The sequence below is a fragment of the Aspergillus vadensis genome (assembly GCF_003184925.1).
Source record: "Aspergillus vadensis CBS 113365 unplaced genomic scaffold BO88scaffold_3, whole genome shotgun sequence".
Classification (NCBI taxonomy): Eukaryota; Fungi; Ascomycota; class Eurotiomycetes; order Eurotiales; family Aspergillaceae; genus Aspergillus; species Aspergillus vadensis.
Window position 1 is genome coordinate 1,365,856 of NW_020292041.1, and position 22,271 is coordinate 1,388,126.

Sequence of the window (22,271 nt, forward strand, 5' to 3'; positions counted from 1 at the left end):
CCATCTTGCTCCTCAAATACCTCGCATTGCCGCTAAGTTTCGGCCTTGCTCCCCCCCCCCCCGGTGAGTGGGTCGTATGAAAATGATACCGGGCTGGAATTGCCTAAAAGGTAAAGGCACCTAGACTCATTGAACCGGTTTTCCTGGCCCCAAGATAGTGTACTTAGTTTGTACACCAAGGCCAATGAAGACGGCCTTGTTCTCCCGCTGGTCTGTGAACTAGTGACCAGTTAAGACTAGCCACCGTGCATGTTGAAACTAAAACAGCATTGTCTGATATCCAAGTGGCAGAAAGCGTGTGACAGTGTCTCCACATGAGAGAACCTCCACTTAGCGCGAATCCTTCAAAGAGACTTACGTACTTGATAAGCAAACACTGGTTAGCAACGGGCCGCACCCGTCAGGGGCACACAGGGTGACAGAACACCCTCTATGATCTTCTCGCCATAAATTAATACCCGATCGAATCCTCTGTCAGTTGAATTTGTCAAGACCAACGAGCCCAGCAGTGCGGAAACTCCCTTCGCACTACGGAACTTCTTCAGGGTTCCTTAGCCTTCGCTGAGTTGTGGGAACAGGGAGATACTAAGCCTGATCTGCGAGGCCAATGTCAATAATGTTGGTGCTTAAGAGGTGCCTGATCGGCGCATAAATGGGGAATCTCAGCAATTTGCGAATATTTTACTGTACTAAAAATAATAGCTAATTGAACGGAAGCTAACTGCGGACAAAAATTGTTCAATCTTGTACTCTGAACGTGTTGTAGATATTGGTTTACACATTTTGATTAATTATATGTCCGTTTTGTCCCGCAATTAAGGAGGCAACAGAGCCTTGGAAACAGAGCAATGAACCAGATTGTTCTATCATCTTCTTTTCTACCGCTAGCTCAGACAAAATGATCATCCTTTCTCAGCTTTTGAATCACCCTTGGCCATATTCTTTAATAAGTGATAGCTCACTAGAGAACTCTAACCTCTGACGGCCCGCGGGAGTCAAATCCGGCGGCATCTCTGGATCAATGGCTGGTGAATGCCTCGATGCTTCATGGCTCACTTAACTCACATTGTACTAGTTAGCTTTGGTCGTGGCAAGCGCCCCAAAATTCCATTCATTTAAGGGGCAGACCTAAGCTTAGCTCGATTACTAGACCCTCCAACAAGCGAACAGGCCCATAGTAGCTCATGCATCATCACTCACAAATTTCCTTTTCGCCGCTAATCATCTCAGCCTTCCTACCACATGCTTGATTGCATTTGAACTCAGCATCAGCTGTGCAGTATTGCAGCAGAATGCGAATTCTTCGACTTGGGGTTCTATTCTCAGCCTGCGTAATATTTTTATTGACTGACTTGGCATCGGCCGGAGCCCAGTCTTTACCAGCATGCGCTGTAAGTTATTGAGATGTTCTTTCGCATAACATTATACTGACATTGCCTACAGAAAGAATGCATGCTTGAGCTTGTCCCTCAGTCATCCTGTACCCTTGCCAATCAAACATGTATATGTACGAATGTTGAGCTTAAGGAGGAGATGAACGTCTGCGTTTCGGCGAATTGCACTGTCAAGGAGGGTCTCAGTGAGTGGCTAATAAATTATAGATGAAGATGCGAGTCGCCCATGATTTAACACAATTTTGCAGCTACGCTCAATGTCACAGATACTACATGCGGAGCTCCAGTTCGAGACCGCACTTCTGTCAGCATACTGGTTCCAGCAGTTGGTCTATGCTTCTTGTTCTTCGTCGCATTGAGATTATATACACGCCTTGTAATCACGAAATTAGAGATGGGTTTGGATGACTGGGCAACTATTTTCCTCGCGGTAAGATTGCGTGCTCCTTCTCTGAGGTTTAAAGCCCTCAAAACTAACTCTCCTAGTGTTGTGCGGTGCCCGTCAATTCCGGTTCTATATTGCGTAAGTTGCCCCGACTCTCACATTGACAAATTGACATTACTAACAATCGAGTTCAGTTGGAAAAGCAGGGCTAGGAAAGGATATTTGGACCCTTGAGTTCAAAAACATCACTCGAATTCTCTACGTATACAAGTTTCCAACCGACACGCGGATCGACAACCTTCTGACTGAATCCATTAGCTTTTCTATATCCAAGAAATTCTATATGCCACATGTGTCGCCCTCATCAAGATCTGTTTCCTCCTCTTCTATCTTCGCATCTTCCCGAGTGATCGAATGCGCCGCGTTATTAAAGCATCCTGCATCATCTCCGTTTGCTGGGCCATAACTTTCATATTTGCCTTCGCGTTTCAATGCACGCCTATTAGCTATAACTGGACGAGTTGGGATGGAGAGCACCACGGTTCTTGCGTCAAGACGAACGCCCTAGTGGTTACTGCCGCCGGATTGAATATCGTACTTGATGCTTGGGTTATTGCCCTCCCTATACCCAAAGTGATGAAGCTCCAGGCATCAGTCAGTACAAAACTCCAAGTCACATTCATGTTCTCTGTGGGGTTCTTGTGAGTTCCTGGTTCCATTTTCCTTCCTTTCTTCGGCGTCGGACCATTCAACTACTGACACTAATCGAATAAGAATCACAGGTGTCGGCATCTACCGCGCTACAATGCTCAAGATCTTCGCAACAACAACAAATGCAACATGTAATATCCCTAGGTTCCCTTATTTCCACCCACCAGGTTATCTAACGATTTCGCAACAGGGGACATGGCTGCTGGCGGCTACTGGTCCGTGATAGAAATCGATGTAGGCATTTTCTGTCTATGCTTACCCGCTTTGCGATCCTTGCTCGGTCGCCTATTCCCCTCTGTGTTCGGATCAACAAAGGAAGCCAGCAGCATGGGACTACCAAGCAGCCAAAAGAAAATTCGAATTGACAATCGCGATGCGAATACCAGTTTTGTTCAGTTGATCGAGATGGATCATAATGGGGGATTGAAAAGTGACCCTGATATACATTAGCAGGTGTCAAATGTTCGGCGCTCTTAGCATGCTCGGTACTTGTTATTAACGAAAATCCACGTATATAAAATCATAATATTATTATATGAAGGGGTGTTAAGAGAGTCTACTCCACGGGCCCCGGGGCACCGGAGGTCCAGTGCCCTTTGGTGTGCACGGGGCCGGCCCGGCCCCCTCGGGTTGCCGAGGGTGGCCTTCCGATAGTACAGATCGGCATTGGCACTTCCGCAGCCCCCTTGGTGGGCCTCAAAGACTATCTCAGGGGTCTTGTGCCTAGGCTTCCAGGTGTCCAGATTTTTTCGGATGATCTAAGCCAAGAACAAGCTTTTATTAGCATCTTCTCACGATTTCGCGCTAATTCGCGCTGCACAATCCCGGATTCCACACATTTCTCTGTAATTGCCAAAATCCCTCCAGAAAAGAGGAAAAAAAAATTCATGGACTCTTACCCAAGCTGAGCTAAAAAGCCCCTTCACCCGGCAAGATCGTCAATGATTTGCCGATATACGCTTCGCGGAGCTTCGACGAGCACAGGGGCGGTTATTCTACGAGGTTTAGCAACCGGAAACTTACAAGCCGACCCTAGGTTCTCTGATGCTCCCAGAGCTGTATACACGACCCCCGAATCAATGAAGGGCGCTGCAAAGATATTGTTTACATCCATTCCAATTTACAGATCCCCAATAGTATATGTTCACCAGCGAAAGGGGACACATTGGCAATGAGAATTGCAAGGGCGAGGGAGATTTTCAGGTCATTTGCCCCGATTCTACATGACAGCGTAGTGTCGGGATATCTTTAGCAAATCTTTCAAATTATGTCGGCATGTTTTCGAAAAAGCTTGGTCAAGACATCAACTAAATTTCGGACACATCTGAGGCTGACACAGTATGATCACTGAAATCAGCACTTCGGCCGGCCCCGTCAGCCGGTATGTTTGTCTTACAAAACACATGTTAGAAGAAGGGTTCTGGCATCACGCCTTACACATCCATGAGCACGAGTTGTAGTTCATCGTCTGTGATTCCTGCTTCCCTTGATGATGACTATTGCGATGCATGCCTACACCAGTCGTCCTCGTGACTAGGTTGTTCGCCGCTTGGTATGCGCGTAGGGCTGTGTGATTAACAATCGCAGTCTCAGCACTATTGGCTGTCAGATGAGGCCAGGAGCATGTGCGGCATTTTCGCTATTGGCCTATGGCACAACGCTGCGATGATGAACATATATTGACAAGAGGTCGAAAGGGCAGGGCTTTTTAATAGGCATTGTAGCGCTAAACCATAAAGGGCAAAAGACTAACCGCATAGCGTAATTCACGGGGGCGCCGTCTACGTGGGCAATAGAAATCGGAGTAACAACATGAAAGATTCCAGGGCTTTAGATATGTAAAACTCTAATCAACGAGTACGATAAATTAAGAGGCAACTAGCAGGCTATATCATTCACGTGACGTACCATACTCCTGACGCCCTGGCATATGATCATCTCCGACGATCCCACGATGTGCCGGGGACAGGGAACTTCCCAATATGGCTAGTAGTTCATTAGTACCGATCCAAGTGGGACAAGTTGCAGAAAGGCAATGCGCCAAGGCGAGCAACCCTCAGTCACCTTCGGGAGAACATCACCCGGCCATTCACTATGCCCAGCAAAGGCATCACTGTATACAGCTACATCGGCGTTCCGGGCTACGAGGTCGGCTTTGCCGTGCCCCAGCAGGAAGTGCTCCATGATGTGGCCCATAACTTTACCAGCCGTCAGCTCGAGATCGACTCGTCGCACATTCAGGGGCTCGGCAACTTCACAGGTCGCTTCGAATGGACCGTCTTTCGCTATGGAGAACGGGTGGCTGGCGCACATAACGATGTTAACAGTCTGACTGGAAAGGTCGAGGGAGGCACGATGGTCGCGACGCAGGACTTCCACCCGATCGTGACAGAGGACGCCATCATCACTTATGGCTTCTATGCCGCGGGTCACGGCGAGGTTGGTCTCACCGATCGCCATCAATGCTATGTGACCATCTGCTCGAGAGATAATCGGGAGTGGATGGGAAGTGTGGCTCCTCCAGGATCCCCTGCTGCACAACAGCCCTTCTCGCGCTTCGTGCTGGCTGCGCCGCACGACAATGGAATGAATGGGATGACGGCATGCGAGGCCATCTTTCAGCATCTCGATTCGGACATGTTGGCAGTCGTTCGCCGGCTTGTTCCTCTGCTCGAGCACGTCAATCACGTCCCGGACCACTTTCTCATGAAGAAGCTACCTCATATCGTTTACGGCCTCTCCATCACCCAAAAGAAAACCGTCTCGACTATGCTGGCCATGGGCGCACGGTACTTTGAGTTTCGTCCAGCTAAGCTCCTTCCCATGTTTCAGAAAGTGTCTGCCCTACGAGACACTTTCTACTTCCAGCATGCGTGCATTCCCGGTATTGCCTTTGACGAGTTCCTCCGCGAGCAGGTCGCCTTCCTCGATGAGAACCAAACTGAGATTGTCACAATCCATATCCGATGGGATAACATCGTGGCAGACTGCCAGCGGCCCACAGAAGACGAGATCTCAGACCTGTTTAACGAGGCGTGTGCCAGGGCAGTGCGTAGCCCGCTCACATGGGGAACGCGCGAGTGCTTTGAACAGCCGATTGAGGAACTGCGCCGTACGGGGACTCGTCTGATTGTTGTCATCGAAGCGGATAAATACGATAGCTGGACCGCTGAAGCATACGCAACACTGAGTGCCGACCCGATAATCGACCGTTTCGAGTCCATGAGTACCGAGGGACAGGCGGATTCCGACTTGACTATCCTGCAGTGCCAGGCGACCTCCCAGTCTATCAAGGAAGTGCTTGTCTACAGCGTCTTCTCTGCAGCAGCGGCTAGCTCTTGTCTCACGTCGACCAAGGGAATGCTTGACATGCAAACTTTGCCTTGGATTAGAAAGAATGCTCTGGATAGACTTCGGGCCGAGAGGACTATTGTTCTCATGAATGACTTTATTGATGGGGCAACTGTCGACACGTCCATTATGCTTTCGCGTCAGCGCTTGTCCTTGTAAACCAACCATCGCATACTGTGGATAGATAGAATGGTGCCTGCCATATTGTGTACATACTAGATAGATAGTTATCGGTATTCTTGTCAACCACTATATACTTTGTTTTCTTCAGCGTACTAAAGGCTCGAATTCTGGCATTCTCTCAACACCCATCCACTCATTCCATCTAACTCACAGCTCTTAGTGTTTCTAGTGATTTATCAGTACTAACTTGATGCTGTCTATTTGCCGCATTGCTCCAGTCCGGTCAGAAAGTCTTCCTGTCACATCTGAGATTGGCACTACCCCATCCTGACTCCCTTGCACGAAGAACTGAACACAGCACGGATTGGACAATGCCAGCGGCGTCAGGTTATTGTTGTTCATCCTTCCATTCGTCGGGCAGCATATTGAAAGTTCTTGTTTCACTCTCTCGTCCCCTCCGTCCATCTACCATTTACTAGGATCATCCCTGACATAGAGCTGACAACTCATCAATTCACCTTTGGCTTCGCAATTTACTTTTACAGAATGCAGAACCATGATGCCGCAAAATGTGACTGGTAAAATTCCCATCAGCAGACCAGAACCGAAACAACCAACACCTCCGGTCGGACAGGCCATCCCAGAGGACGTGGGATTCTTGAACGAAATGAATAGTTAACAGACTCAATACATCAATTTGTAGCTCCCTTCTCTAACAAGACTCCAGCCGAACAAATTATACCAAGCAAATTCAATAACAAAAGATCCATCGCTTCTGCACAAATTACCGCCCATCCAAAAATGAACGAAAGCAACCAAACAAAATAGAAATACTCATCAGCCCATATCACTAGCTAATAGCTGAAACCGAATCTCCTTCTCCACCATCCCAAACTCCGTCCCCAATTCCTATGATATGCGCGAGCCAGTGCAATTTGCACAAGAAGTCTTTGTGCATTGGTTACCAGGGGGATGTTATTCGACAAGTTTGAGATCTCTTCGGCCAGACGATACGGAAAATCATCTGATTCTGTGGTTGCCGACCAGTCGGAAGAGCGCCAGAAATAATCGATCAGCGCATCCAATAAAGATGAGCATGGGATACTGTATGCGTTGTTTCCTAAGTCGGCGACTCTTGTGGCAGAGGCTGGTAAATACAAAAGCTATAGAACCAAAAGAAAGAAAAGAAACAGAAAAAGTCATCCAGCGCTCATGAATATCCGGAGAGCGTAGTCACTCACCTCGGGAGTTGGGACAAACTCGACAAAAATTTCGCGTCCACGGAAAGGGTCTCTGTATAACACGCGATCTGTGCCACTTGGGAGGAAAACGCGGCTGGTGAGCAAGACATCTATCAGTCGGGGAATCGACCCCTGCCCTGACACTGCCACAGAGACCGTGTTGGCCTCGTACGGCTCATCGGACGAGTCAGTGAGTTTCTGAATGTGTAAAGGGGGTAGTGCTTGATTCGTAAGGACTGGGTGGGTTGAATAGAGTAAGTCGATCAAGGATACATACTGTATACAGTTCTGCCAGGGCCGGGAGATTGTGCTTAATGGACTGCGCACCAATTACGACTATTTTAATATCATCAAGTTGTCTGCTGCGCATGATACTGATCGCTATGGTGTGATCGCACTGCGTCCAGACTTCCCAAGCAGTGTATTCTTCTGCGTTTGGCGTCATCGTTCGATGTTGAGATCTTTCTAATTGCTCAAAGAGAAGAGGACGACCAGGCCTCTTCTTATGCATATCAGCTTCGGGCCTCGTGTGGTGAAATTCAGAAAATTCTCCGTATGCTTTCTACTATCTAGTACTTTTGCATTTGTGTTCTGACACCAATGCCAACCGAAGCTCCCCCGGCTTCCTTTCCGACTTCCCCGTGTGAGAAACTCTACCCGGAAAGCTGTTTCATGACAATTATCGTGGGGAGGCTAGAACTACATCGCGATGAAAGTACGTTCAAATCATCCGGAACTGATATAAATTCTTATATGTAATATTTTGAATTCATTACGAATGGTGTGACATAGGTTGCGGAGATGCCATAGGGCTGGGAACAAAGTACAGAATGCATTCGTAGTAAGTAGTACCACCTCAGAATTAGTCTTCTTCAATCCAAGGGGTATTGCCGCTGTAACGTTTTACGAACTTCTGATACACCTTCCACTTTTGATGTTCAATTTCCTCAATTGTTCTTCTCTTTGGTTGCGGTGAGCTTGGAAGAGCATTTTCCGCACGAAGCTTCGCTTGGAGCCCCAAATAGTGTGCACGATGCTTCTTGGGGGTCTGTTCACCTTCACCACCACAGAGGTAGTCCCAAAGAGGCAGAAAATTGGGTCGCAATTCGTTCCGGCAGAAAAGCCCATGCTCAGCAAGACCTGGGGCTTTCTGCACCCAGTATTCCAAGATCTTCTGCCACCGATACTCCCACCCCCTTTCCAATCCCTCATCAGGATTCCGGTCCCGACACATCAGCCATATCAGGGCTTCAACGATCTTGACTGGTTTGATCATTCTTGCAGGAGTCAAATCTATTGGAGGACGCTGCGACCTATTATCGTAGTAGGTCCATGGGATCCTGATTGGCATGTAGTACGAATCATCCGACGAAGGAGGAGACGATGGTAAGTCGGGCAACGCCCAAAGAAGAGACGACTTTTCCCAGAACATCACAGGTATATCACACCCTAAAGTGGTTGCTTCAAAGTGCACATGCGCTACAGCGTCCGGCCTATCTTGCCAATGTCTCGTCGCCGGACAATCTTCCCCGTATTTGCATGGCTCGAGCCCCGCAGCCAGAAGGGTCTGGCATGCTTTTTCGGCCATGCCATCGTGGATGATGCATTCGATACCCTATTGGTTATGTTAGAGAGAGAGAAAGAGAGAGAGAAAAGAAAACCAGGGACCATTGTCAGAGACCGGGGGAGTGTGCTTACCGACGAAACACGTTTTTCGAGGAAGCGCTCAATGACGTGGCCCCAAAGTACGTTATTGATTCCAGCTTGGTCCAGAGCATCCGTAATTAACTTCAACTGATCGGCATACAGTTCGCTGAAACTATCGAACATCTTGCCGGGATGTTGTGACCTGATCCTGGTGTTTCTGCAGCTTTGTTTGTCGTTCTCGTATTTCACTGAAGTAGGAATCGTAAAGACGTGTAGTAGTACTCTTGTGCTTGGCTAGAGTTGACCTGATCACCGAGTACACAACGGGGATTTCGAGCCATTTATATAGACACTGTGCTTGAAAGGTGACTCACTGCTACCTAATTCGAAGACATTTGCTCTATCGCGACTTGCCTGCGAGTTGAAACCCTTTTTTCTTTCGGAAGACGTTTCCTGAGAAGAACTACTCAATATCGTGAATTGCTGCAGTTAATTAGGTTACTTCTCTAGTATAGAACCCTAAGAAGTAGCGGAACTTTTCTACCAAGGAACAAACTTTCTATCTTGTACTTGATCGACCGATTGATCGACATTCTTCCGTGCTTACTTGCCATGCTAGCAATTTTTTTTTAAACCGTGCGAAAGGCGGGAGAGAATCTGCCAAAATGCCCAACTGTTACCCTGTGGCTGAATTCCGAGTTTACGAAACTTGCAGATGACCACGGGAGGAATCCATCCCGGAGCTTCCTGATGACAAGGTTTGATGACTTTTAAGGATATCTCCGAGTGTTTCCAAGCCGTTTGATTGGCTTGAGATACTTTATTCCTATTTGCTGGAGGCTTAAATCTGACTAGTCATGCTGCGATATTTTCTTTTCATTTCTTTTTTGTTGTTATGCTTGCTTGTTTGTCTGTGAAACAGTCAGCAACCGGTTTCTTCACACCGTTGCATCTGCATTCATCAAGGGAATTATCCGAGATTGTTGGATTTATCGAAGGGGCATAGTTATCATTGAGAGCTGTGAAAGAAGTGTCACATCCTCACAGTTCTGGTGGTATAATTCTTCGCAATGAATATACCGAATAGTATGGAGAAGCAGACCAAATAGAGTAGTGGAGTTACATACTTGCAAGTGGAGTTTGCGGTCAACCCTAAGCTTTTCTTTTTCTCGTTCCGGGAATTAAATGGATGGGGCTTGCGCCACAGAGTGCCCAGTGCGCTCGTTACACGCCGGTTGATGTCTTTTGACGGGTTGGAGGGAAATTCCTTTGCATAAATTTGAAACGGTTAAACTCAACTGATCCGTTTGCTAAAGATGCATCTAGACTAGTATCCATAGATGCTGAGGAGTTCGATTGAAATCGGATGAATCGAGCTTCTTGGCATTTGTTTTCATCGTGCTTTTTGGTACGATAGTGTACTAATGCATCAATGGCACTACACTTGCTGTTCCACTCTCTCTGAGAGTATCAACTTTTGACGGGACCTAGTCTGTTACGTGCCCACTTCATTTCTCTTATTGCATAGAATGCAGTACTACCATCTGTAGTGGTAGAAATAGTCTGTCGCACCCAGCCCTGGCGCCAAGACACCAGAGCATGAAGGCACGTGAGTGCAGCCTTAGGCAGTATATTGGATAAGCATGCATCACGTGATGCTGTGTGAGAGAACCCAGGATATCCTTCCTAATCTATTAGCTACTTTGTACTCTGTGTGATGATGGAAAGTGACCAATATGCTGCTCTGATGCAGGGACACTAGTTTCACTCACCGTTATGTCAATGAATGAGGGGTAATCCAGGTAACCTGTCTCGACCATCCTAATCCCATGTAATGTTTATCCGGAGGTTCGCAACGCTTATGGATCCAGCTGAGCTCTCAGCGCCAAACCACTGTAATAGTCTGAATGCAGGATATGATATCTCCAAGCCGTTGCAGATCCAGAACTTACCGCGCACATGTTGTGCTATCGCTAATTACGCCTTTTCCCGAGCGGCATGGCATGCACTGCAACTCGGCTGGTCACCATGCTCTCTCTGCCTGCATCACTGGTGCATACGGGGATGTAACCGCTTACAAAGTACTACTAGTAGTAGTTCGCGCTGGCAGTGACTATAGGTACATACTTAGCCAGCAGGCTAGCTAACAGACGATAGTAACTATGACTGCCAGCGGCTGGGTATTCTCTCCGGAAGGAAACCACTATCACAATAGGCGGATACGCACTCACCCCCGGTAACTACTTAGTACTGAGCTACTAGCAACAGTTGGCGGCCGAGCCAACCAGGAGCGTTGTGATCGGCAACTGTCACGGAACTACGTACGAAGAAGAGAAAGAAAGAGGGGAGGGTAAGAAAAAAAAAGACAGGGGATGAAATGGAATGGTGCGTCGGCAACCATCCAATGTGACGCCAGCCGACCGGCGAAAATGTGATGAGAATCGAAGAGAAAGTGTGCTTCGGGACCCAACAGGATGATCCGAAAGACCGCCAGACCAACAGGATTCATCACTCGTGTGAACAGAGCCACATAAGGGTGCAGCGCTAGGGGTTCGTTCGGCGCAACTTGTGCTTAGACGCTTAACTCGCTGGCCAATAACTAACTACAATACGTATGATTGATTCCCCCCCGCCGCCGCAGCAAAGCAACTTGCTTGCTTGCTTGTCGTCCATCCATTTCCTTCCCCAAGCGCCATGCCATCCCCTCTCCACCTCCGGCGATTGTGATCACCCAATTGCCACTATACTTGCTTTGCTTAGTTAGTTATAATCTCGCTGCCTTCCGGTTTCTTGTCCTTGTGGGTGTGGGTTGTGCTTCTGGATTTTTTTTTTCTTTTACTGTTGCGCTTTCCATTTTGTCCTTCTCTAGTTCTGGATTTGGTGACTTGGTTGTTACTACTTGAATGTTGAAGGACTCCATCTCTGCACACTCACTGTGCTGTACTGCTTATTGATGCTTCTCCTCCGGGTTGCGAGCGGAGGGTTTGCGCCTCGCCGGTACATGTAGATCCCTACGGAACGACCGCATTTGAGCGATCTGGAATTACCGTTCACCCTGCGATAACCCTTCTTTCTTGGGGGGTCAAAGAGCCGGAAAGCTCTGTGCACTAGAAATATAGTGTGTGAAGCTGTAGACGGGCCTACGAGTTGGCCATCTGGGATCAGAAGCGACCGCCAACATGAACAGACAACTGCAGCTTAATACGGCCAACCTGGGCCCCAATCCAAGATACTCTTATATGGAAACTCCATTGGAAATGCACGCTCCAGGGAGCCGACTGAGAGATGAGATTACACCTCCAGCGGCCGCCCAGTCAGCAGAACCACAGACTGTCATGGAGCACTTTCAACCGCCGTTAAACGAAAAGTCGCAACAGTACCAGCAAGATATGGCCGTTCAAGGCTATCCTTGCGGACCGAATCTCGAGCAACATCCAGCCAACTATGCGCCGTACGCGGACGAGATCCAGCAAGTCCAGCAAAATCCAAAAGTGCCTGAATACTCATACGCACAACCTCCACAATCCCCGGGCCCTCTCCCGGTCAAAAGGGACCTGGAAATGGCAGAGCCGTTACCGAAAAAAGAGCCTATGGCTGTTGTACCAGACACAAATCCCTTACATTCGCCCCAATTACCTCAGTTTCCCCCTCCAGTCGCCCACGGGGCGCCAACAACACCTGTAGGATTTGATCTTATGGCATACCATCGGCCAGGTCAAATAACTCACCCAGATCTGGAGATAAAAGGCGGATCGTGGCGCACTAGCATGTGCGGATGCTATGATGTCGGGTCATGTTGTCTAGGACTGCTCTGTCCATGCGTCCTATTCGGGAAAACGCAATATCGACTTTCTATGAAGTCAAGAAATGAAGACCCAACAAATATGCTCGGATATGAAACGTGCAATAGCTCCTGCACTGTTATGGCTTTGCTCTGCGGTTGTCAATGTAAGTGCGCACCTTTCACGTCAGTCTTCAGCACCGGCAAAGTATGCTAACAAGCTGTCGCAGGTTTCCTGGCGGCGTACCAGCGCCGTCGAACGCGAAAGGCCTATGAAATTGAAGGGGATATTGTCTCCGACTGCGTTCGAGCAACGTGCTGCACATGCTGTACGATCATCCAAAACGAGGTCGAGATCAAGAAACGGGAAGAAGAACGCGGGAGATATGCCAGTGCCACGGGGGCAGCATTGGTATCACCATACTTGCCTCCGACGCAGATGTCGTACGGACCACCCCCGAGGTAATGGACTTCCGTAGGAGCTATTCCGGGGCAAGAATGTGGGGTGTGAGACCCTGATCGCTGCTTGAATTATAAAGGGGGGTGGAGTAATGGGTATGTTTGTACGACGGAAGTGGTGTCTGAATAGGGGACGCAGTGCATGGGATCTGGGTAAATCCGGTCCTCTCTCATCCACTTGTACTACCATGCTTGTTTTGTTGGGAGGCTGAGGTCTCCATGTGATCAACTGTCAGTTAACAATTTACCTCGTGGCCTTCGTCTTGGGTTTCCGTGGCGGGTTGATTTCTTGTCATTATTGCTGGTGTGGACCTACAATTGATGGTCTAGCCAACCTGTACATACATGAACACCATCAAGACAGTTGTCATTGTTGCATTGCAGAAACACTAGCAAGAATTTCGAACGTGCTAGCTGTACAGTAGAAAGAAATAAGTATACTTAAGTAGTTGTTGAGGTGGAGATTGGCAAGCGGTGTACAAGAAGAGCCGAACTGGCGACGGCAATCTGGACCGCGGGTGGCGGATCTTTCTATTGCACTGCCAAATCCTCCTCCCCCTCGCCTGCTACTCTCCACGACGTATCATCCCGTGTACCACCCTTACCACCTCAGCTCTTTCGCAGCACCGCTTCCCCTGCGCTCCGTTGTTGTTCGCTCCCTCATCTCTCCCCAAATCCCTCCCAGATTTCTGTCCGGTCACCAAACCCCGACGCGGATCCTCTCGAAACCTGTCTCCCCGCCCCCCCTTTTCCATTTATCCCAGCTTCCCCCGACTTCCTCCGCCCGTCCAACATCGGATAAAGCAACTCGCTCTCGCCTCGACTCTCGCGCACTTCGTTGCTTGTCCCCCCGTGTTCTTCTCCCAGCACCACCACTTCCCCGCAAGAATGATGGTTGCTTGAAAAGGCCGCATGTGACGGGTCCACTCTGACAAGGGCATTGATGATAGCCATTACGCCTCATCTCGTAGGGGTCTGAGGGCTGCTCCGAGGAGAAATCAATCGTCCCCGCCGACCATGGGGGAACCCGCTCATCTAACACCTCGCCAAATATGGGCTCAACCAACGACAACGACCACCAGAACTTATGAAGCGGACTGCACGCCTTTTCTATTACCCAGTTCCGGTATGTGGATTCGTGCTGGGCCTGAATACGGCCCGTCAAACAAACTCGCTTCCGTCCGGTTACACTGACGCGGCGCTTCGGCGGCTGCTTTGCAGGTTACGTCTATTTGAATCGCTCCTACTCTATCGCCTTGACCGAAAATGCCATCTACGATCCCATCTGTACCGGCACGGGCACGCCAACTGCCACGGCCCATGCGGTCGCCGCGCTCGATGTCACCGATCCTTTCTATTCCTCCGTTACCCCGGCGCTGTATGCGATGGGCTGTACGACCGTTGTCAGCTATCTCCTCGTTATAATACTTCTCATCACGCCGCGTACGTTTTATGTTGGGGGTCCCGGTGGCGGTGCAAACTTTCTCGGCCGTCATGGTATGATTAGCGGTTCGTATAGTGGTAATTCGTCGGTGGTTGGCGTGGGTGGTCGGCCGTGGCTGCAAAAGGTCGCGGCCTTGTTAGTCGCGGTATCACTCACCATTGCGACTGTCGACTCCTTTCGTGTGGCTGAACAGCAATATTATTATGGTTACTCCGATGCTGAAGCGCTGGCCGACGAGGTCATCGACGGTTTGGAGATCCGGGTGGTCAGAATTATTTCCAGCACCTTCCTGTGGCTGGCCCAGATTCAGACTTTGATCCGGCTGTTCCCTCGACATAAGGAGAAAATAATGATCAAGTGGGCAGGGTTCGCGTTAATTGTGTTTGATACCACATTTAGTATCCTCGACAAATTCTTGGTTAAGACCGATACCGTTCATCCGCGGCTATACGAAGACGCGATCCCCGCTCTCAGCTATCTGTTCGAGCTTGCTCTCAACCTTTTGTACGCCGCTTGGGTCATCTTTTACTCGCTTTCGAAACATCGATTCGCCTTCTTCCATCCGAAAATGAGGAATATCTGCCTGGTGGCGTTGCTATCGTTATGTGCGATTCTTATACCCGTTGTGTTTTTTGTTCTGGATATCGCAAAACCGAAAATTGCCGGATGGGGTACTTATGTTAGGTGGGTTGGTTCGGCTGCCGCGAGTGTCGTGGTCTGGGAATGGGTGGAGCGGATTGAGGCATTGGAACGCGATGAGAGGAAGGACGGAATACTTGGACGCGAAATATTTGATGGAGACGAGATGTTGGAAGTGACCCCTTCGGAAGAGGTCGATTGGCCGCGCTACAACCCTGACAGCCATGATCGAGGCGGAGGCGGTGGAACATCTTCAGGCTGGGGTGGCATGATGGGATTGGCTCATCGACCTTTGCGTACGAGGGTTGGTCGTAATTGGCAGTCGAACCTGGAGAACCAGCAGCACAACATTCCCCTGGACCCTCGGCGCCGGCGCATGGCGCCCCGACCAACACCTCCCCCAGCAGCTATAACGCCTGTCAGTCGCGCTGACACAACCAGCGCGGCCAGCACGGTATACAACATACATTATCATCCAGTTTCTAGTCCCACTCCGCCGGTGGCCATGCCTCACATGGAGGAAGAGGATGAAGACATAGACGAAGCGGTGGCCGCGAAGGAGATGACCACCGACGGTCAGCAAGCCGGCCTGGCGCAAGATGCGCTGGCACAACAACAGACCCGGGAGCAATCCCCTCAAATTGTGCACGTGGATAGAAGGTGGCGAGCGCTGCTCAATCCTTTCAAGCGAAGGCGGGCATCTTTACCAAGAGAAGTCGCTTCTGCACAGGCCGAGGAAGAGGGGAACCCCGCAGGTGCTCAAGTGGAACCACAGCATCATTCCTTGGATGACAGCGACGATGAGCACAGCTTACATCCCAGGCATGATTTTCGGTTTGGCTTCCATCGACGACTGCGACCTGGTTCTGGACGACAAGGCTCCGACTCTCCCTTGCCAGTCACGGTTATTCCGGCTAGGCGCCGCGGTCAACAGACCTGGTCGCCGCAACAATATCACGAGCCTAGTTCACGAACAACAACTTCGAACCAGCGTGTTCCGCCGGGTCGTGATGACCTGCCTGTGAGGGTGATTCAGCCGCAAACGCGAACCGCCGCTCCATGGAGCGCAGCCGATGGGCAAGGGTTTAGTCATGGCAATTATGAGCTGCGATATGACCCTGAAGCTGCAGCGCTTGTGGAACCTGGTGAGCATGGCTCTGAATGTCAGCCGGCGCTGGACGCCGATGGCTCGGTCAGTGAGCCTACTCGGGGGCCGGCTCTGCGCCAACAATCCGAGCAGGAACTCGACCCGACGGAAGGAGCACCTATATCACCAACCCAACCTCTTCCAGATGAGGCTCCTGAAGAATCACGAGGGCCACATGGCCAGCAGTGATGTTCACGCGTAATGCGTGACTGTCTTCGTCTTTCTGTCTCAAAACACTCCATTTCGCTTCTGTGTTTCGCATTTTCTGCCGCTGATGTCTGATTTTTAGCGGGGAGTATTGGAGATCTTGGGTGCTGCCGGATGGTCTACTACTGGAGTTTTCTTTTCTGACACTATTTCTTCCGGGTCAAAAACTTGCTTTGCTTTCTTCAGTTTCCGGTTTAATCAGGGGCTTGGGCTGGGCTGGGCACGGGTGTATGGATAGGCTGGTCTGGGTTGTTTGGAGCCCTCCATGTCTCAGGCGACTGCACTGTTGTTGATGTACAAAGATACCCTTGGGATGCATATATCATTGATCTTTCTTTCTTATACATGTTTTTATAGCATATCAATGCGACATATTGCTGTCTTAAGTATGGGCATAGTAAAAGAGTAAGCTGTGATGAACATCCCAGTTGCCCCCGAGTCGAGAATGCCGGCAATCCCGGCAAGTACAGCAACCCCACACATTACCAGATGATCAAAGTATATTTCTTCCCCAGTTGTGGGGACCACCTTAACCCCGGAAATGCTCTCGGGGGCCGGAGTTGCGCTGTTCGGATGGACCTCTCGGTTTGTGGTCCGCCGACCCGATGGTCCCGACATGAGGCTTTGTATAAGTGCCAGCGTTGCATCCAACCAGACAAACATCAGCATGCAGACTTAATTAACATTATTATAGGATGCATTAGTATATGCTGAAATTTTGGCACTGTCAGTCAATACTAACTACATAACACACTAAGAAGACATCAACATGGGTACGTACTCCTATAGTGGATCTATGCAGCGCATACTAAGTAACTACGAGGTATAGGACTAACACCCGTCCACTTCTTCTCACATGGCTCGACCATGATGCTCGGCGAAGAGTCCACTTCAGCCGACTACTGGAAGAAATGCGGCGACGAAGCCCTAGCACAAGGCATCAAAGGCGTGGTCATCATGGTACATCATCACCCCTTCTTCCCTATCTCCATCTAGCAGCACCACTAAGATCAACACCAGGGCGCCCACTGGGCCTGCCACGGCGACGGCATCGAAATCTCCACGAACCCTAACCCAGGCAAAAGCCCTGTCGCCTACGTCCACCCGTCCAAATACGTCGACTACAAACTCAACCCGGACCTACCCACCTCCCACCGATGCATCTCCCTCCTCAACCAAGCCGGCTTCAAAGCCTCCGGCAACGACACCTTCGAATGGATCCACGACGTCTACCTCATCCTCATCCGCATGTTTCCTGCCGCCTGTCCACCCACCACCCTCATCTCCTCCAACGCCCGCTACGACCCCCACTACCACATGAAAGTCGGCTCTACGCTGCGCCATCTCCGTCGCGAGAACTACCTCATCATCGGCACCGGCGGCGCCGTACACAATCTCTACCGGAATCGGTGGGCGCCGATGCTGCGCTTCCGTGATTCCTTTGCCATGGAGACGCCGCCGGAGGACTGGGCGTTGGAGTTTCGTCAGGCGGTCGAGGATGTTATGGTTAAGTGTTCTGGGGGGCCGAAGATGAGGCGCGCGATGACAAGGTTGATGAAACATCCCGAGTATAGGGATGCTCATGCCACGGATGATCATTTTATGGCGGCGTTGTTTGTGGCGGGCGCTGTTGGGGAATGGGAGGATGAGGGGAGTAAGGTTGTGCTGGGGGCGGAAACTTGGGAGTTGACGAATATGTGTAATTCGCAGTTTACGATTGGGGAGTGGAATAAGTTGGGTTAGTTGGGGAGTTGTGTGTTAGGTTGATATGTTGTAATTGTTTAAGCTGATTTACTATTAGTAGTATATAGTATGAGTGGCCTGTCTGGTACTTCTCCCTTTCGTTGGCATCGTTGCACTTCTCATGAAAAAACTAGTAATAGTTAGGCGGTACTTATAGGTACCAGTACTATCTACGTTCCGACAAAGTCAATATATACCCCGAATCTGACAGATGGGTTCGCCGTTGCCATCTTTCTAGAAGCGAGGCTTGGAAAATGCAAGTCATTTCAAACCTTGATATGACCGGCAGCAGGACAATAGAGCAGGGATCTGATTGTTTCAGAATTGAGCCCCAGACTGAAGGATACAATCAGAGGGAGATTCCGAGCACAGCCTATGCTTTTGTAGTAACCTGGATGTTGTACCTGCTGTCTCCATAGTATAGTTCCTATTAGCTGGAAAGGGTTAATGTGCCAACTCAATGACATTTCCTCCTTGCTTTTCACCACGTGTGATCGCCCACCTCACATCTGTCAAACTGACAGGGATAATTCGTTCATTTGAATTCCAACCAGACATGCAGGTGAAGAAGAGGGAGAGGGGGATTAGATTCACCAGAGGTCTTAATTAACTTTAATGACCTTAAAAGAGAGAGACGGGATCCTGACTCAGCAGTGGAACATCGAAGAGTTTCCGCCATCTGCCATCCCGCGATATTCCTCATCGGAAAGTTACTTCGACTTCATCCCGCCCCAGTCGGAGAGCCTCTGTCCCTCTGATAGATGTCTCGCCTGACTTATTCCCATCTGCCCTTTTATTTTCTTCAGTCCATGCTGCGACCCTATCGCCCCTGGGCGTCGCATCATGGCGGCTGTCAACCGGAACATGTTTGAAGCCAGCGTCACCACCGATCGCCCCCAGGGCGCTCCGCTAATGATCCTACCACTCAACTTAATCGCGGTCATCGTCTCTTACGTTCGTCTAGCTACTGCTCTCACGAATGGAGCTTGTGCAACCCACTAACCACCTCGTGCTTTCTTGCAGGTAGATGATCCCGGCGATCTTGCCCGTCTCTGTCGAGCATGCCGCGTTCTCAACTACATGGCTCTCCCCCAGCTCTACAAACACATCACCTTGACCTCCTATGACAAAATCCGATATCGCGACGATGAACCCGAGGGTATGGGTAGCGCCAGCCCTTTTTCCATGGGTCTCAACGCCATCATCACCCGTCCCTATGCTACGCTCGTTCGGTCGCTTACGCTTCGAGGCAACTGGCGGGAGCTCGAGCTCGAGGAACATGCGCGCGTGGGTCGCGTGCCGGACTCGTCGATGATGCTGAACATTGCGGTGCGTGCGGCGGTCGATCGGATGACGGAACTGGAAAGCTTTAGCTGGGAACTCAATACCAAAATGCTGGAAACTGTCTATCTTGGGCTGGCGCAGCTGCCTAAGCTGACAGCCTTGACTATTCGCTTTCCTTCCAGTCGACATCCCCGCCCAACCATCGTGATTCCACCCATGCCACATCTTCGGTATCTAAAGGTTACCGACATTGATCCGCTTTGTTATCCGGATGACATCTCCACTCTGGTATTCAAGTGTCGCAAGCTACGCGAGCTCAACATGCATTGGTCTCCCCGCATGCGCAATGCGCAGGAGCCTAGTGTCATGGTTCACGATTACTTCCGCAAATGCATCGCCGCGAAACAACCCCTTTCAATCAAGAAGATTGGCCTACAGAACCTGTACGCTTTGCACACGGAGGATTTCGGTCTCGCAGTGAATGGTACCACTGTAGAAGACGTGACCATCCTCCAGCACGGCGGTGCGGATCTCTCGATGAACACCTTTGTGGATAGCACCTGGCCCACAATGCCGGCCCATCCCATTCGTATTAAATCGATTCGACAGGATGCCGTGAGCAAGAGACATGCGCAATTCCTAAACCAATTTACGGGTCTGGAACGGTTATACTTCGTCAACGCCACTCTTAATCCCAACGATGATATCAACTCCCCTCGACCTCTGACCTCTGCTGCCGCACTCTCCCCCCCTTCGTCTGACACCTCTCAACCCGCTACTAATGGTACTTCCACCAGTTGCTCTGCCGCTGCAAGCAACTCCCCCGGTTTGCAAACAAGCGTCCGGGACGTATACCTAAACAACATCACTCTGAATCATGCAGCCACCTTACGACATCTACTACTCCCCGCTCGCTGGCCCCTATCTGCACCCACGGTCGCGCGCCTTGTCCACGCCAGTCCGCAATTGGAGCAGCTTGGCTTCGCCACAGAATTCTCCGGCCTGGAAGCATTGGGGCTTCTTCTTCCATTCCTCCGAAATCTAAAGGCGTTGCGTCTCCTTATTCCCACCTGCAACTCACCGTCCGAGACGGCTCGTACTGGGCCGGTCCCTAAGACATTTAAATACTTCCCTCCGTCTGCCAATGCGCTCACCGCCGCCCGGACGCTCTCCGACATTGTGGAAGCCGACGACGACACCTTGATCGCGATGCTTAGCGAATCTCTTGCAGACCAGCAAATCTTCCACCGGCTGAAGGTCATTGGCCTGGGCCGCAAGGGCTTCCAACTAGGAGACTACTACACCGTGCCAGCCGACCAGGCCGAAAACCACGGACACGTCCAGCTACAGACACCCACGGGCTCACGCGCCACCAGCGCAGAAGCCAACGTAGGGTATGATAAGAGCCCACCAGCCGAGGGACCCTCCCCAACAGCCAACGGCCATAATGCAATGGTGCCCTCGCAGCGAAACGGACATGTCCCACCTTCCGTACTAGGCAAACGGACACGAGAAGAAGACACCCCCACCACAGAACCAGGAGAAGCCAACCAGCCGGCAGACGAGCAAGCACCCGACCCAGGCATGAACCCGTGCCTTCCGCAAGTCATTCATCGCGACGGTCGCTACTGGCGACGGCGTGTCCGACGCGTTGGCTGGGATGTGCTGCAGCATTGGGAGATATGGGGACTGGACAAACAGGAGTTATGAATTTGGCGTACGGTGTCGATAAATACAATACCCCCTGGGAATCATCTCGATTCTTTCTCTTTTCATGAACAATATTCGGATTTAATTGGATGACATGCGACAAGCGTCGGGGTCTCCTACTGGGATTTATATATAGCATGCATACATGCCCTTCTAACCTTTAAGCTGGGGTTAGGATGAGCAATAACTTGAGCTGATGCTCGGTTAGTAGATATTATACCATACCATAGCAATATGAGCAACGATAACCTCCTCCTCTCTTAAAACTTGTTCAATATATGCTCCAGCAGTACTAGTGGAAATTAGCAATATACTTAAGCGGATTATAGTTGCCATTTGGCCCATGACCTCATACACTAGTAACTACTAGTTTCCCCAAATGATCAATCCCTCCGGCAACCAGTAGTAATAAAGAGTAAGATAGTACCTAAGATGTTACACACAAGATCGCCGACTCCTCCTTCATGATTCATAACAACTATTATTATAATATATCACCCGGCACATTATAACTTACCCTTATCCTAACTGATACTATAAACTACAATAGACCTAAACAACAGCAGTAAAATCGATTCACCCAATGCATTACGTGCATGCATCCATACCCTCCATACAACACACCCCCCCCCCCCTCCTCCACCTTCCTCCACGGGAAAAACTTCCCTTTCCTTCTATTCTAGCAGTATCACCTGATATGTGCTTCAGTGTTAGTTCAATTAGTTAGTTAGTACTTAGTGATGGCAACTAAGAAGTTGTTCTTGATAGTAGCTTATATGATATTAGTAGTAGTAGCAGTACTTAGTATTATCATCATGTGCAACATCAGATACATATATATATATATATATATATATGATTATAATGCATAGCATGATGCTAGGATGATCTTCATACGAGCTTCATTTCATTTCTAGTGCTAGTAGTAACTAGTCTCACCAAATAAAATCAATCTCGTTGCTATGATATATGTTTATATATATACATGTTTTTTTTTTTTTTTTT

At 49.7% G+C, this 22,271-nt stretch overlaps 8 protein-coding genes across 8 annotated transcripts; 6 read left to right on the top strand and 2 right to left on the bottom strand.

Annotated features, from left to right (window-relative positions):
• Positions 1–1,292: 1,292 nt before the first annotated feature.
• Positions 1,293–2,940, top strand: BO88DRAFT_381972 (CFEM domain-containing protein; the record flags this gene model as incomplete). The annotated part of the gene is made up of 8 exons (XM_025704610.1): positions 1,293–1,391; positions 1,444–1,579; positions 1,643–1,824; positions 1,881–1,917; positions 1,974–2,041; positions 2,098–2,480; positions 2,554–2,621; positions 2,681–2,940. 8 exons carry the CDS (start codon positions 1,293–1,295, stop codon positions 2,938–2,940), a joined length of 1,233 nt encoding a protein of 410 aa, XP_025566741.1.
• Positions 2,941–4,565: 1,625 nt separating this feature from the next.
• Positions 4,566–6,083, top strand: BO88DRAFT_402013 (phosphatidylinositol-specific phospholipase C domain-containing protein). Its single transcript, XM_025705992.1, has one exon. The coding sequence runs from the start codon at positions 4,585–4,587 to the stop codon at positions 5,998–6,000; it is 1,416 nt and encodes a 471-aa protein (XP_025566742.1). The 5' UTR covers positions 4,566–4,584; the 3' UTR covers positions 6,001–6,083.
• A 718-nt stretch (positions 6,084–6,801) lies between these two features.
• On the bottom strand, positions 6,802–7,650 carry BO88DRAFT_411841 (uncharacterized protein; the record flags this gene model as incomplete). The annotated part of the gene is made up of 4 exons (XM_025708056.1): positions 6,802–6,873; positions 6,930–7,127; positions 7,206–7,441; positions 7,479–7,650. The coding sequence occupies 4 exons, from the start codon at positions 7,648–7,650 to the stop codon at positions 6,802–6,804; spliced, it is 678 nt and encodes a 225-aa protein (XP_025566743.1).
• Positions 7,651–8,067: 417 nt separating this feature from the next.
• Positions 8,068–9,035, bottom strand: BO88DRAFT_473734 (uncharacterized protein; the record flags this gene model as incomplete). Its single annotated transcript, XM_025711782.1, has 2 exons — positions 8,068–8,820; positions 8,904–9,035. 2 exons carry the CDS (start codon positions 9,033–9,035, stop codon positions 8,068–8,070), a joined length of 885 nt encoding a protein of 294 aa, XP_025566744.1.
• Positions 9,036–11,965: 2,930 nt separating this feature from the next.
• On the top strand, positions 11,966–13,099 carry BO88DRAFT_432739 (DUF614 domain protein; the record flags this gene model as incomplete). Its single annotated transcript, XM_025709379.1, has 2 exons — positions 11,966–12,800; positions 12,864–13,099. The coding sequence occupies exons 1-2, from the start codon at positions 12,032–12,034 to the stop codon at positions 13,097–13,099; spliced, it is 1,005 nt and encodes a 334-aa protein (XP_025566745.1). The 5' UTR covers positions 11,966–12,031.
• Positions 13,100–13,688: 589 nt separating this feature from the next.
• BO88DRAFT_402015 (PalH/RIM21 family protein) lies at positions 13,689–16,908 on the top strand. The gene is made up of 2 exons (XM_025705993.1): positions 13,689–14,218; positions 14,314–16,908. Exons 1-2 carry the CDS (start codon positions 14,110–14,112, stop codon positions 16,509–16,511), a joined length of 2,307 nt encoding a protein of 768 aa, XP_025566746.1. The 5' UTR covers positions 13,689–14,109; the 3' UTR covers positions 16,512–16,908.
• Positions 16,909–17,140: 232 nt separating this feature from the next.
• Positions 17,141–18,272, top strand: BO88DRAFT_441460 (DODA-type extradiol aromatic ring-opening family dioxygenase; the record flags this gene model as incomplete). The annotated part of the gene is made up of 3 exons (XM_025709878.1): positions 17,141–17,302; positions 17,359–17,489; positions 17,550–18,272. The coding sequence occupies exons 1-3, from the start codon at positions 17,299–17,301 to the stop codon at positions 18,270–18,272; spliced, it is 858 nt and encodes a 285-aa protein (XP_025566747.1). The 5' UTR covers positions 17,141–17,298.
• A 725-nt stretch (positions 18,273–18,997) lies between these two features.
• On the top strand, positions 18,998–21,519 carry BO88DRAFT_441461 (uncharacterized protein). Its single transcript, XM_025709879.1, has 2 exons — positions 18,998–19,226; positions 19,296–21,519. Exons 1-2 carry the CDS (start codon positions 19,116–19,118, stop codon positions 21,264–21,266), a joined length of 2,082 nt encoding a protein of 693 aa, XP_025566748.1. The 5' UTR covers positions 18,998–19,115; the 3' UTR covers positions 21,267–21,519.
• Positions 21,520–22,271: the final 752 nt, after the last annotated feature.

Coding starts and splice junctions, on each gene's coding strand:
- BO88DRAFT_441461 (XM_025709879.1), top strand. CDS start 19,116: ATGGCGGCTGTCAACCGGAACATGTTTGAAGCCAGCGTCACCACCGAT. Junction 19,227..19,295: donor TCGCGGTCATCGTCTCTTAC/GTTCGTCTAGCT, acceptor GCTTTCTTGCAG/GTAGATGATCCCGGCGATCT.
- BO88DRAFT_402015 (XM_025705993.1), top strand. CDS start 14,110: ATGGGGGAACCCGCTCATCTAACACCTCGCCAAATATGGGCTCAACCA. Junction 14,219..14,313: donor TTTTCTATTACCCAGTTCCG/GTATGTGGATTC, acceptor GCTGCTTTGCAG/GTTACGTCTATTTGAATCGC.
- BO88DRAFT_402013 (XM_025705992.1), top strand. CDS start 4,585: ATGCCCAGCAAAGGCATCACTGTATACAGCTACATCGGCGTTCCGGGC.